Here is a 12,899-nt window from a genome sequence, read left to right on the forward strand (position 1 = left end):
TATTGTCAAAGTTATCTCTGGTAGGCTAGTAGGCCTAGTGCCAAAATTGCGTAAAGCGTAAAACCTTTCACACTTTTCCCCTACCTAACCCTACAGTATTTTATATATATAAAAAATATGACATGCGACTACTACCACCACATTTTGTTGAAGTCAAGCAAAATTTAAAGGTGCACTGTGTAATATTTTAGTAGTTTATATCCAGAATGCATGCTGCCCACTCAGAAATGTTACCCTTTCCATGAATACTTACCACCACTACCAAATTCTTAGTATTCATTATAACTGAAAAAAATGCATTTTCATATATGAAAAGGGGGATCTTCTCCATGTTTTACCATTTTTTAATTTCATGATACGGTATATATTTTTATCTGCAAAAATACTTTCGTCATACTTATTAATATTGGTTTATTATTTAATAAATATTCATGAGAAGATTAAATTTGCCAACAGCACAGTTTCAATGAACAGCATATTGCAATTAGGCCTACCTAGTCTAGCCACCATCCTACACTGACAGTTATATTTACAGACACGCGTCTGTTTAATTTGATTTGCCACGGGTGACCTCACCCAACAAGCATACTGGTTAAAAGTTCATAGAACGTACAGTTCGTCAGCGCGAGCATCTTCGGTAAACAGACCAGACGTCTCTTATTCACGGGAGTGCTGCGCCAGTTTGAGGTGGTAAGGAAAAAAGTATGTAAATATTATTTTGTTTCCACAAAGTATGTTGTGTATAATTCGTGGAATGTGAAGTTTCGGCTCAAGCCTTTTCTTAAACAATGTTCACAAGAAGCCAGTTAGCTGGCTCCGATACAGTGATAGCATTTCCCACATCCATACCCAGGTAATACCTACAGCTAAAAATGAGATCCGCCGAGGACCAGGTTGTCGAAGGTGACGTAGGGTTTCAGGATGACGAGGTATATTCTTCAATTATGAAAAGACAACCAAATAAATTAACCTAATGATATACTTTTAAAGAGGGGTCCAACTCCTCAACTATGCCTGTAACATTTTGCTACATGACATAAAATAGCCACAAGAGGGCGACACAGTACGTAATATACAGGTAGTTCGATTGCTGTGTTGGCCTCCTCAGTTCATGTTGAGGTAAACACAAAATTATGGCAGCATCCAAGACAATGAATACACATCTTTAATTGCTATATTGATTGACCATCTATTATCCACAGGAGTCATTTTTCCAAGATATTGACCTCTTGCAAAAACATGGCATTGTAAGTATGAAGGAGGAAAACAGCAGCATTATATTACATAGAAATATATCATTAATGGTAGGAACAACAAAATGTAAACACATTGATGGCAATGTTTCAATGTACACACACACACACACCACAGAATATGGCCGACATCAAGAAACTGAAGTCAGTGGGGATCTGCACTGTGAAGGGCATACAGATGACTACACGGCGAGCCCTCGGAAACATCAAAGGGCTCTCCGAAGCGAAGGTTGACAAAATTAAGGAGGCCGCCGGGAAAATGCTGGTAAGATAACATGGCTTGGGTTTTAGATCCCCCCCCTGTGGTTATTTGCAACCATAAAGTGCAATGAGGTGAAATGTTATTTTTTTGTTTGTTCCCTCCAGCACACCTCTCATTCTCTTCCATGCAGGGCTGCTGACAACTTTGGGCAGGCCTAGGGCAAAGTAATCTGAAAAAGCCCCCCACCCAATACATACAATAGCCTATAATGAGGACCCAATTCTGGGCCACCTCTCTCCCTGGGCCTGGGACAGACGACCCCTTTGACCCCCTTGTGTCAGCTTCCTTGCTTCCATGTGTCAGAGGAATGACTTCACAGAGTAAATACAGAGAGAGTAAAGTAAAAACAAAGTAAAAAGCATAACTGAGCCCTTTCAACTTTCAGAGGGGATTGTCTATGTGTATGTGACACACAAAAACATCCACCCCATGAAGTATCTCCAGTGCCTCACAAATCAACAATGTTTATGACGGTTTTGTGTCATTTTTGGCAGGCTTGTTTTATCCTTCCTTAGCACTTGGTAGATAAACACCAACAAACCTGCATGAGTCGGGGGAAGTATTTTCTTATCTGCCTTGTAGAAATAGAGCTACAAAAAGTTGTAAAAATGCCAATAGATACAGCCTGCAGATGTCATTTAATGAAGAAATGAGGACTGTGGGCTCTTTTAATAGCTGATTTACAGCTAACTAGGTTAATGGAGCCTCATAATGTTCACTGTTCCACCAGTGGAATGCCTTACTATTTGTTGGAAAACCTTTACTACCATAGTACTACTACACCACCACAACATTACAGTGCATCTTTAAGTAAGACATTACTAATTGTGATTACATGCGATTCTGGGAACAAAACAAACTTATGACAGGGGCCTTGTCTATACAGGGGCCTTGTCTTGACAGGGGCCTTGACAGGGGCCTTGTTTTTACAGGTACCCTTTCATCCATCTGCATGAAAGGGCTACATATCATCTCCTTGGAATACCCCCCCCTGCCATTAGCCTTAGGTCAGTGATTCTCAAAGTGTGGTCAAGGGACCACCGGTGGCGACATAGCTCAGATGTTCCGCGAGGGGATTTCTACTTTTTCAAGATGAGCTAGTAGTAGTAGGCTATATTTATAACATAATTACAAAGCTAAACATACTGTAGCCGAAGTCTTATTTTCACCACAATACTTAAGACAAGCTTGTAATGTGTATAAAAAGTAAGTGATCTGCATCAAAGTTAGCAGTGTAATACTAGAACCCCTCAACTGTCAATTCAGTTGACAGGTGGTCCCTGAACATTTTTTGGGGGGGACAAAGTGGTCCTCGGTCTGAAAAAGTTTGAGAAACACTGCCTTGGGTAATCAGAGCACGCATTAGGAGGAACAGAACAGGACCATAAGATGATACATCTTGACATGATGTGTGTCTGTGTGTGTGTACTAAAACAAAAAAAACAACAACATCTAACTAACCCTTCTTTGCATCTGCACTTGTTCTGTATATTTCCTTTACACCTTGTATTTGCTAGTGATGTTGGCTATGATTATGTCCTCTTTTGAAAGTCGCTTTTGTTATAAAGCATCTGCCAAATGCAATGTAATGTAATGTAATACAGTCAGGGCCCAAGTTGTATTCTGGTCTCCACAAGAGAAGAGGGAAGCCAAGCCAGCCACCACACACACTGCTTTGTCAAATTTTACAGCGACTTGTGCCAATATTGTTTTGTGTGTTTGTCTGCTCTTGCCAGACCAACGGATTTCTGACCGCTCTGGAGTACAGTGAGAAGAGGAAACAGGTGTTCCACATCACCACGGGGAGCATGGAGTTTGAGTTAAGGATCGACTTACTTACACGAAAAAACACACACATACAAACACTAAGCATCACCAATAACTCACACTTGACTTTTCTTTTAATCATCTCAATGTATCTCTTGGATGAGGTCGCACATATAAAACACTCAGAGTTCGGCTTTCACAAAAAAAACAACAACACACTGACAGTTCTGCCAACAATAAAATGCAATGTAAAATTCATTTCGATATTTGCATAGCACATCATATGTGGGAAAAGGGATGACCTCACTTGACTCTTGTTTTAATTACCTCAATTCTCAACACTGTACATATCTCCAAAGATCACACACAGAGAGATACACAGAACACTCATAATTTGAGTTAAGTATTGACTTTGAAAAACAAAAAGCACTACCCACAATTCACATTTCAGTCCTCTTCTAATCACCCCAACACTCTCCTGTATCTCCTGTTTTAGATCTCTCTCTTTGTCTTACACACACACACACACACACACACACACACACACACACACACACACACACACACACACACACACACACACACACACACACACACACACACACACACACACACACACATGCACAACACACGCAACACTGTCTCATTTGTTGGAATTTGGAAGGTCAGATTAAGTCATAAAGTTTGTCCTCCAACGATAACATATATCTTCCTGCTTTAATTCCTCTTCTGTTCCATCGCAGCAAGCTCTTGGGAGGAGGCATTGAAAGCATGGCCATCACTGAGGCATTTGGAGGTAAGATTGATGGCTTCACACACACACACACACGCACACGCACACGCACACGCACACACACACACACACACACCCTCACCCTCACCAACACCCAACCACCCCCCTCCACATCTCTTCCTGAATCACAGTGTCTGGTCTTGGCTCAGGGTTGTCTAGCTTTGCTTTCAGTTTTTTGTTTTAATGGCGGCCCTGTATAAAAAAAGTAGGGTGTGTTAAGAGATGACACATGCGGTTTTGGCACGACCGTGGCCCTCAGCGGACAGCTTAACGTTTTTAAATGCTTTCTCATGCAGAGTTTCGGACGGGGAAGACGCAGCTCTCGCACACACTCTGCGGTGAGTCCAAAAAGCCAGCCTCCTCTTCCAACGTAACGTTAGTGTACTCCAAGAAAAGTGGTTCAGTTTTGGACTTTAAAGACCCCTGAACATCGAAACATGTAAAACTTTCCAGCCAAAATATAAAAATGTGGTGATATATTTTGTTCTTATAAATACTACTCAACTGATTTTGCATAATGTTTTTTACTGGTTTCTACAGTAACAACTCAACTACCAGGCGAGGATGGTTTCACAGGTGGAAAAATCATTTTCATCGACACAGAAAACACTTTGTATCCTTCTTGGGCTGCTCAGCTTAGCCAGACGTTACTCAGCTAATGACCTGGGTCAAAATCACTTGAGAAAACAGTCACCTGTCTGGTTTCAGGCCAGGCCTTGAGAGGTTAGACAATCCACTTTATTTAATGCAGTACAAATACACATACGCTAGTTATACTGTGTATGGGTGATTCTATAATTCGAGTAGCATGTTTTTAGTCCATGGGCTTTATTTTCCAATTGCACTATTAACGGCAACCAATTATGTTTGGAACATCAGCACACATTTATCTTTCATATAATACAAAAAGTCAAGACATAACATTATTTTCCTCTGCAAGAATGGATGTATAATACTGGTTTTTGGACATTTTTATGCCATCCTGTTTTCCATATCTCAGATTCAGTCTTCAAATTAGCATGTAATAACCCTTGTTTTGTCCTGGAAGATGATTGCAAATGTTGATTCACAGTAATTATCACAATGTGACAAAACTGTTAAAATGACTACTGTGCTTTCCATTATGCATTAAATTGGCCATTTTGTGTGCATACCAAAAAACTGTGTTCACCGTGTCACACACTGAAACTCCCTCCATGAATCAGTAATGGTTTGGCCCTAAGTTCTCTTAGGGTGGTAATGTGAAGATCGTTTGGCAAGTTTTGAGTTCACCTATTCCATAATTTAATCCATTCTTTGTTATGGTCTTAGAGAGGGAACATTTTCTGTCAACTGTGTTCTCAACATATTCATAAGAACCTGAATTAGAAATCAAAAGGAGAAAAACACAGATAAAGCGTACAAAGATATGAATTGACTAAGGTGTCGGGGTGGATGTTCTGAGGTCTTCAGTTAGCACAACACCCTGAAAATGGCTGAAATACCAAACTGTGTCACCGTCAATTGTGTTACACATCAGTTATGACAGTTGAGGAGTATGTTTTTGTCAATTAATCTCAATTTATCTCCTGATAATTGACATTTTGCTTTTGCTGACATGCCACTTGAATTATAGAATCACCCATAGGTAGCAATAGTATTTGGCAAAAACGGACTTTTCTTCAAAGTGAGGTAATTACTTGGAAGTATAATGGAATTAATCTGCAAAACATACACAGGTAACACACAGGAAAAAAGGCGTTTTTAGAGATATTTTGGGCCTCATTTAGATAAGGCAATAAGAGAGTAGACAGGAAGCGAGTGGGAGAGAGATGGGATAGGGTTTGTAAATGACACAGGCCGCATTTGAATCTGGCGCCCCATGAGCAATGCATGTACTGTACCTCGTAAGTGGTGTGGGGTGCATTTCTCTAAAGCGTAGTTGTTAGCCAGATAGCAACTTGGGTAGTTGCCAATGGGATATTGCATTGCAAACAACAAAGTAGCTAACACAGTTAGTAGCAACTATAGTTTCGAGAAATGCACCCCATATGTGTTAGCAGTATGCTGTGCCACAGCACCCCAGAAAAAAGCGGCCTACATACAGCATTACACACGACTCAGTGACGTCAAGCAGAAGCACAATTCACTACCTTAACTCTTTCCAGTCGGCCAGACAGGCTGAAAGACATAGCAGACAGGTTTAATGTGGACCACGAAGCCGTGTTGGACAACGTGCTTTATGCCAGAGCTTACACCAGTAAGAACTTTCCCTTTTACTTCATTTTAGACGTACGTACATAGTAAAGTTGTGGTTCGCAAATCCAAGATCCATGGATGTCCATACACTGCTCCCGTTGCTTTTTTTCATTTCACTTAAACAGCAGCAACGGGAGCAATGTGCAGACATATTTCTTTTTATTCATAGATTTACGTACATACCCATTAGAAATATATGTCATGTTCTGCTTGTTGCACTGGCTTGCCTGTTTATTTCCCTGTTCATGTTAGGTTGATACATTTCCAAATGAACACTAAATATGTAAATCTGTAATGTGCCACTTGTTTCAAATGACCTGGTTTGGCCTGTCCAAATAGGGCAATTGGACAGGTAAGACCAGGTCGTTTAGAATATGTGGCACTGGATCGTAGCGTCTGAATCCATCCAAAACTGCATGTAAGCAGCAAACACAGTCTCATCCTGTGTTGTAAAAAGCAAAATGAACGTGCTCTAGATGAGAAGGAAAAAAAGTGTTTTTTTCTCAATGCAGATGCATGTCCAACTAAACACTGTGAACACGTAAGCTGGAAACACAGCCTCATCCTGTGTCATGGAAAGACAAATAGATTAGCTGGGTTTTTTTTTCCTCCACTGCACAGGTGAACACCAGATGGAGCTGTTGGATTTTGTGGCAGCCAAGTTCCATGAGGAGGCGGGAGTCTTCAAACTCTTGGTAAAACACCAGACAGTTATTTATTTATTTACTTATTTATTTATTTACTTATTTATTTATTTACGCTTTATTTACACATCAATTAAAAGAGGAAAGGAAAGAGTAATATGCTAGCAAAATCCACATTTTGGCTGTTCAAACTTTTAATAGTGTTTATGTCAGTCTTGGCCTCGTTTTTAAAAGCGGAAAAGGAGAGCTTTGCTCCCCTCCATTTACATCTGGGAATATGGTCTCTCCCAAAAACAATAAAACAATGAAATTAAGAGCATTTTTTTCTCGCAATGAAACAAGTTCTGTTTAGAAGTGAAGCAGGTAAAGAGCAACTTTATACCTGTTTCAAAAAGCCACATGCTTGTGGCTTTGATTTTTCTGTTTTGTTTTAGTTTTTAAACCAAATAATCATGTTAACCATCACATAAAATCTTTGAATGTTACGCCTTTTTCATCCATTCGCACCAGTGGGGATTGCACTTTAACTTATTGCCACTTATTACCAAATTCTCACTATTCCCATGTTTCTGTTCCCACATGCTTGTCTAGTGAAATTCTCTCTCTCTCTATCTCTCTCTCTCTCTCTCTCTCTCTCCCTCTCTGCTGTAGATCATAGACTCCATCATGGCGCTTTTCCGGGTGGACTTTTCCGGCCGGGGTGAGCTCGCCGAGAGACAGCAGAAGCTGGCTCAGATGCTCTCCAGATTGCAGAAGATCTCTGAGGGTTAGTATCGGGGCTGGTTCTGGCTTCCACTCTTTCTAATTGATCTACAAGATGTCTGTCTCTTCCTCCTGTCTCCTCTCCACTCCTCTCCTCTCCTCTCCTCTCCTCTCCTCTCCACTTCTCTCCTCTCCTCTCCTCTCCTCTCCTCTCTTCCTCCTGTCTCCTCTCCACTCCTCTCCTCTCCTCTCCTCTCCTCTCCTCTCTTCCTCCTGTCTCCTCTCCACTTCTCTCCTCTCCTCTCCACCCCTCTCCTCTCTTCCTTCTCCTCTCCTCTCCTCTCCTCTCCACCCCTCTCCTCTCTTCCTTCTCCTCTCCTCTTCACTTCTCTCCTCTCCTCTCCTCTCCTCTCCTCTCCTCTCCATCCATGCTGTTGTTGCTACACTCATGATGGACGTTCTGGCCCCAGTGTGACAGCTGGGCATGTCTTCCCTCAATGTCATTGCGGTCAATGGAGCCGAGTTGTAAGAAGCAGGGCGCCTTCTTTTTGGGAGCGTCAAGCTACCGTGATCCAGTTGAATGAGAATCTGCACAGAGCAGACATAATCTACTGTCTGTTATGCTTCATTTTATTGACCTATTGCAGTTATATATCTAAATCATGAAGTACGTTGTAGCAATGATGTTGCGTTATGTACTTACAGTGTACGGTATGGTTAGGATTACGGATACACTGAAGAAATTGTCGAAAAATTATGTTTACCCAACGTTTATATGGCTTGCACAGTACGACGTCACATGTAACATTTGAGATACCACATCTCTTTACCACATCTCTCTTAATGACGACCAACAGAGCACAATATGTGTCATGCTACACTTAGATACATGGGGAAGGAGTACAAAAATTTTACCCAACTCTGTGCTGTGTTATGATCAACAGGGTACAACATGACATTTACATTTACATATATACACTGTGAACTTTAATAATAAAAAAATATGTTTGCGGAATTGTGTGTTTGCTTTCACCACATGTGACTTAATTATGGCCAACAGAGTGCAAATGTGACATGATGTCACATTTAGATTGACTGAAGGCAACTGTAAAAACAAAAAAATAGGGTACAGAACTGAGTGTTTGCTTTTACCACATCTGAGTTAATTGTGACCAACAGAGTACAACGTGGCCGTGTTTGTCACCAACCAAATGACAGCGGATCCTGGGGCCGGCATGACGTAAGTGGCTGCTGGAAACTTGTTAGACTGTAAACCGCTTCAGAGCCCAGACGTCTGGAGAGTGTCAAGAGGGCTCCTTGAGTTCTGGCTAGTATAGGCAATGTTCTATTTTAACCATTATAAAAATGAAACTCGAATATTATGTTATAATGTCTGGTTGTCTGTCTTTTCGAAATTGTCGATGTTGAACTCATAGATTTTTTTCTTCCATGTACACTATTAAATTTCATTTTTTTCACTCCAATAAGTAAACAAAGAAACAAAAAAAAGATAAGTAATGACTGAGCTGTGTTTTCTGAACTTTCATCCTTGATCATGTTTCCCGGCCTCACACCTGCACCTGTATTTCTGAAGGCTTGTGCAAAGACTTTCATGAACTTTTGAACACTGTTTGACGTGTTATTAATTGTTTATAAAGTGTCCTAAGATCATGGATGTAGTGATATCACACTATTCATTAAACATCAAAACACTGGGGACAACATGTCTCAGTGGGCTAGTGCACTGTGCCTTAGAGCCGGGGACCCGGGATCAATTCGGCCCAGAGGTCAATTTCTCTCTCTCTCCATTCATTTCCCGTCTCTCCCACTGTCCTAACTGAATAATAAAGGTGTTAAAAAAAACCCAATATATATATATATATATATATATATATATATATATATATATATATATATCAATATATCAATGCTGTGCTTCGCAGGTTCCAGGCGGATCCCAAGAAGCCCATTGGAGGTCACATCCTGGCCCACGCCTCTACCACCCGAATCAGCTTGAGGAAAGGACGAGGCGAGATGAGAATAGCCAAGATCTTCGACAGGTGCGTTATCTGGTGCATCTCAGTCAAAAGAACAGGCAGATGGTGGCGCGGTGGCTCAGTTTATTATTTTATGAATATTCCTGAAAAGATCAAATTTGGCAATGGGCAGCACAGTTTCAATGAGCAGCATAGTTGCAATACCGATCCTGGCCACAATCTTACACAGTGCACCTTAAAATAAGATTACACAGACTGTATATATCAAGTAAGATAGAGGCAGTGTTGGGAAAGTTCATTTTCTACAGGAACTAGTTCGAAGTTCAGTTCACACATTTCAAAATGAACTAGTTTGTTCATAGTTCATTATTGTTCATAGTGAATAGTTTGTTGATAGTTTCCAAAATGAACTAGACATAGTTCTTTTTTGCAAGAGATTGCGAGCTATATTGTTCAATATCATTGACAAAGCCTATATAAAACCACAGACAGGCATTCATTTTTTTTGATCAGAACAGTGAAAATACATGTCTTAGATGTCATTTTATATTATTGGGGCTCTTTTGAAATGTATTTGGCTGGGGTTTCACCTGAACACTAAGGAAATGTGGCACCTTATTAAACAAAGGCACATGCAGTTCGTTCACAGGCACCAGAATGAACTAGTTCATAGTTCGTTCATCATGCAGTACACAGGGAGTGTTCAGTTCAAGTTCGCTCAAATTATGAACTAGTTCATGAACAACAGTTCATTGAACTAGTTCAGGTACAACACTGGATAGAGGTGCGCACATCTAAGATGCAGATGCAGGACAGAAGAGCCAGACAACTGTGAAAATAATGTTGAATGTCCACACACTTATTCCCATTTAGCGTTTTTATTATTTTCGAATGTTTTCGAGCTACACACTCTTCAGCAGACTATACATGTAACATGAGAAATACAGTCTGGCACCACACCATGGGCAAAGCTGTGGAACCAACAGTTCAAACTGTTCCAAATAACAGCCATGTTCACCACACTAAGTCCTCCATGACGGTCAGTGGGCGAGTCTATTTAGAACGCAGGTATACGCTGTATACCTACCTGAAAATATCAGGGATTTCAGTATACCCACCTAAAATAGATTGATTCAGTATTTAGAATAGCAAAGTATACCCACCAAAAAAAAATCTCAAATATAGCCTACAGCAGTGTTTCCCAACCTTTTTTGTCCTGCGTACCCCCTAAGCCATTTTGTCATATGATGAGTACCCCCTCGCCCTCACACATGCTCTGTTCCTCTATTCCAATGTGACTACACTCAATATATTTGCCATTATTACATTTTTCCGCGTACCCCCTGAGGTGTGCTCGCGTACCCCTAGTGGTACACGTACCCCTGGTTGGGAAACACTGGCCTACAGTATACCTACCTCAAAAAAACTAGACTACACCACTGCTGACGGCTTGCTAAACTGGTAGACTGTTGTCATTGAAGGACAGATTTTATGTCCTTCTGGATCATCTTCGATGGTTCGATGTTAGACCAACTTGACATGCAAAAAATATTTTCTGCCACCAGGTGCGTTCATCTAGTTCACTAGGGTAGTGAGGAGGTATGGTCAGGGCCGCTGACATCTTTGGCTGGGCCCAGGACAAAGACACCTGAAAAGGTCCCCAACCCAATCAATACAATGTAATGACGATCCAATTCTGGGCCCCCTCTCTACCTGGGCCCGGGACAAGTGACCCCTTTGTCCCCCCCCCCACCCTGTCCTGGGTGTGGCTGTTATTATTCAGTAGTATTCAACATAATCGTTGGTATAAATGAGATCTCTGATATGGTCAGTTGGTGCCTTCCTATGGTCGGTGTGCATACCATATCCATAGTGTATGCACTGTGTAAATACTGTAGTTATGTATATCAGAATAGTTCTGCATTTAAATGACTGATCTTTATTCCAAGCACATCCCATCATCAGATGTTGGTCATGCTGCAGCACGTTTTAAATATTGTCTGAATACAGAAAAAAAATACTAAAGCATCGAAATCAAAATATTCTCTGAGCAGCACTTATGTTTCTCTGTTTCTCTCTTTTCTTTTCTTTTCTTTTCTGTATTTTGCAGTCCTGACATGCCAGAGAGTGAGGCCACATTTTCAATCACCGCTGGAGGGATTTCAGATGCCAAAGAATGAAGTAGATTTACTGAAGGGTGGAGAAGTGTCGAGGGAAAACGTTCATTGCCCATGGCATGTGCCCCAGCATGTGTTTACTGTTTATCATTGCTCATAACTTACATAACTCACTGTTATTTGTTATTTATTCATTGTTATTTATTATATAAGAAAAAAACAATGCAATTGTTTTTGTATTAATTGTAAATAAATATTTATTGACTTAAAAATGAATGTGTTGAGTTTTGTATTCCTGATGACTGCTGTACAGTACCTATGGGCCTGTTCATGGCCTTCTACTATGTTAAGTACCACTCAGATCTCAATACGTTTAATAGACATTCCAGTGCCATTGCAGCATCCTACCACTCTCATCCAGGATCTAATGACTCATTGAACATAGCACAGATGACTGTAAACATGAGCCCGTACCACTCCTTAGTAGGGAAAAGAAGTCGGACAGCCACCTTCTGAATGAGCAAACAGATTTTTCATGAATGAGCCCACATCCAAACAGACGACAGGAGTCAACTGTCCACATATGGCCCTTCAGCAAAGAATGTGTGGTTTAAGCACAGCCAAGTATGGCCCAGGCAAATATTAAAAGAAGATCATTTTCTAGTCATTTCTACCAGCGGTTTTGGGTGAGATCACCTGTAGGGGGCGACGATGTGTTCTGGCTGTTCTGGCTCTGCTGCAAACGATTGAAAATAAAGGATGTTTGAACTCGTCACTTCCGCCAATCAGCTAGCTAGTTTGAGCTGCTAGCTAGCTATGTGCTCGGAAAGCTTTCAGTACCGCTAAAGGTTTGTGTTGTAAACAAGAACACGTAAATCAAACACTCGTTCACGACTGAAATCATATGTTGTACAAGTGTCAACATACTAGCGTAATGATACCAACCACACTTGATCTTTAAAAGCTTAACTAGATGGAATTCATCTCCAAGAGACACTGAACAAGTTCGCCTGGTCTCGAAGGCTAATCAGCCAAGTAAACACATAGCAGCATAGATTGTTTTGTTACAAATGTAGTGCTTCTGGCGCAAGTTAACCTTTGCCAGATGCAGTGGATGCTCTTTAGA

At 40.9% G+C, this 12,899-nt stretch overlaps 2 protein-coding genes across 3 annotated transcripts in view; both read left to right on the forward strand.

Annotated features, from left to right (window-relative positions):
• Positions 1-591: 591 nt before the first annotated feature.
• dmc1 (DNA meiotic recombinase 1) lies at positions 592-12,035 on the forward strand. Of its 2 annotated transcripts, none has more exons than XM_063222100.1 (14): positions 592-702; positions 854-929; positions 1,203-1,247; positions 1,372-1,518; positions 3,252-3,334; positions 4,026-4,078; positions 4,372-4,413; positions 4,616-4,688; positions 6,223-6,314; positions 6,935-7,008; positions 7,609-7,723; positions 8,839-8,899; positions 9,603-9,719; positions 11,767-12,035. In XM_063222100.1, exons 2-14 carry the CDS (start codon positions 873-875, stop codon positions 11,834-11,836), a joined length of 1,029 nt encoding a protein of 342 aa, XP_063078170.1. In that variant the 5' UTR covers positions 592-702; positions 854-872; the 3' UTR covers positions 11,837-12,035. The 2 variants fall into 2 exon arrangements, with proteins under 2 accessions (XP_063078170.1, XP_063078171.1); XM_063222101.1 differs by having other exon boundaries at positions 602-690.
• A 423-nt stretch (positions 12,036-12,458) lies between these two features.
• rnf40 (ring finger protein 40) overlaps positions 12,459-12,899 on the forward strand; it is a 62,366-nt gene continuing 61,925 nt past the window's right edge. The window contains exon 1 of the mRNA XM_063222094.1: positions 12,459-12,621. The gene's annotated coding sequence lies outside the window, so the exon portion shown is untranslated. The remainder of the gene's footprint in view (positions 12,622-12,899) is intronic.

This window comes from Engraulis encrasicolus, chromosome 17 (genome assembly GCF_034702125.1).
Source record: "Engraulis encrasicolus isolate BLACKSEA-1 chromosome 17, IST_EnEncr_1.0, whole genome shotgun sequence".
Classification (NCBI taxonomy): domain Eukaryota; kingdom Metazoa; phylum Chordata; class Actinopteri; order Clupeiformes; family Engraulidae; genus Engraulis; species Engraulis encrasicolus.

Excerpts from the sequence above, each read along its gene's own strand:
- dmc1 (XM_063222100.1), top strand. The coding sequence starts at position 873 with ATGAGATCCGCCGAGGACCAGGTTGTCGAAGGTGACGTAGGGTTTCAG. Across the intron at positions 1,248-1,371 it reads TCTTGCAAAAACATGGCATT|AATATGGCCGACATCAAGAA; the intron begins GTAAGTATGAAG and ends CACACACCACAG. Across the intron at positions 7,724-8,838 it reads ATTGCAGAAGATCTCTGAGG|AGTACAACGTGGCCGTGTTT; the intron begins GTTAGTATCGGG and ends TGTGACCAACAG.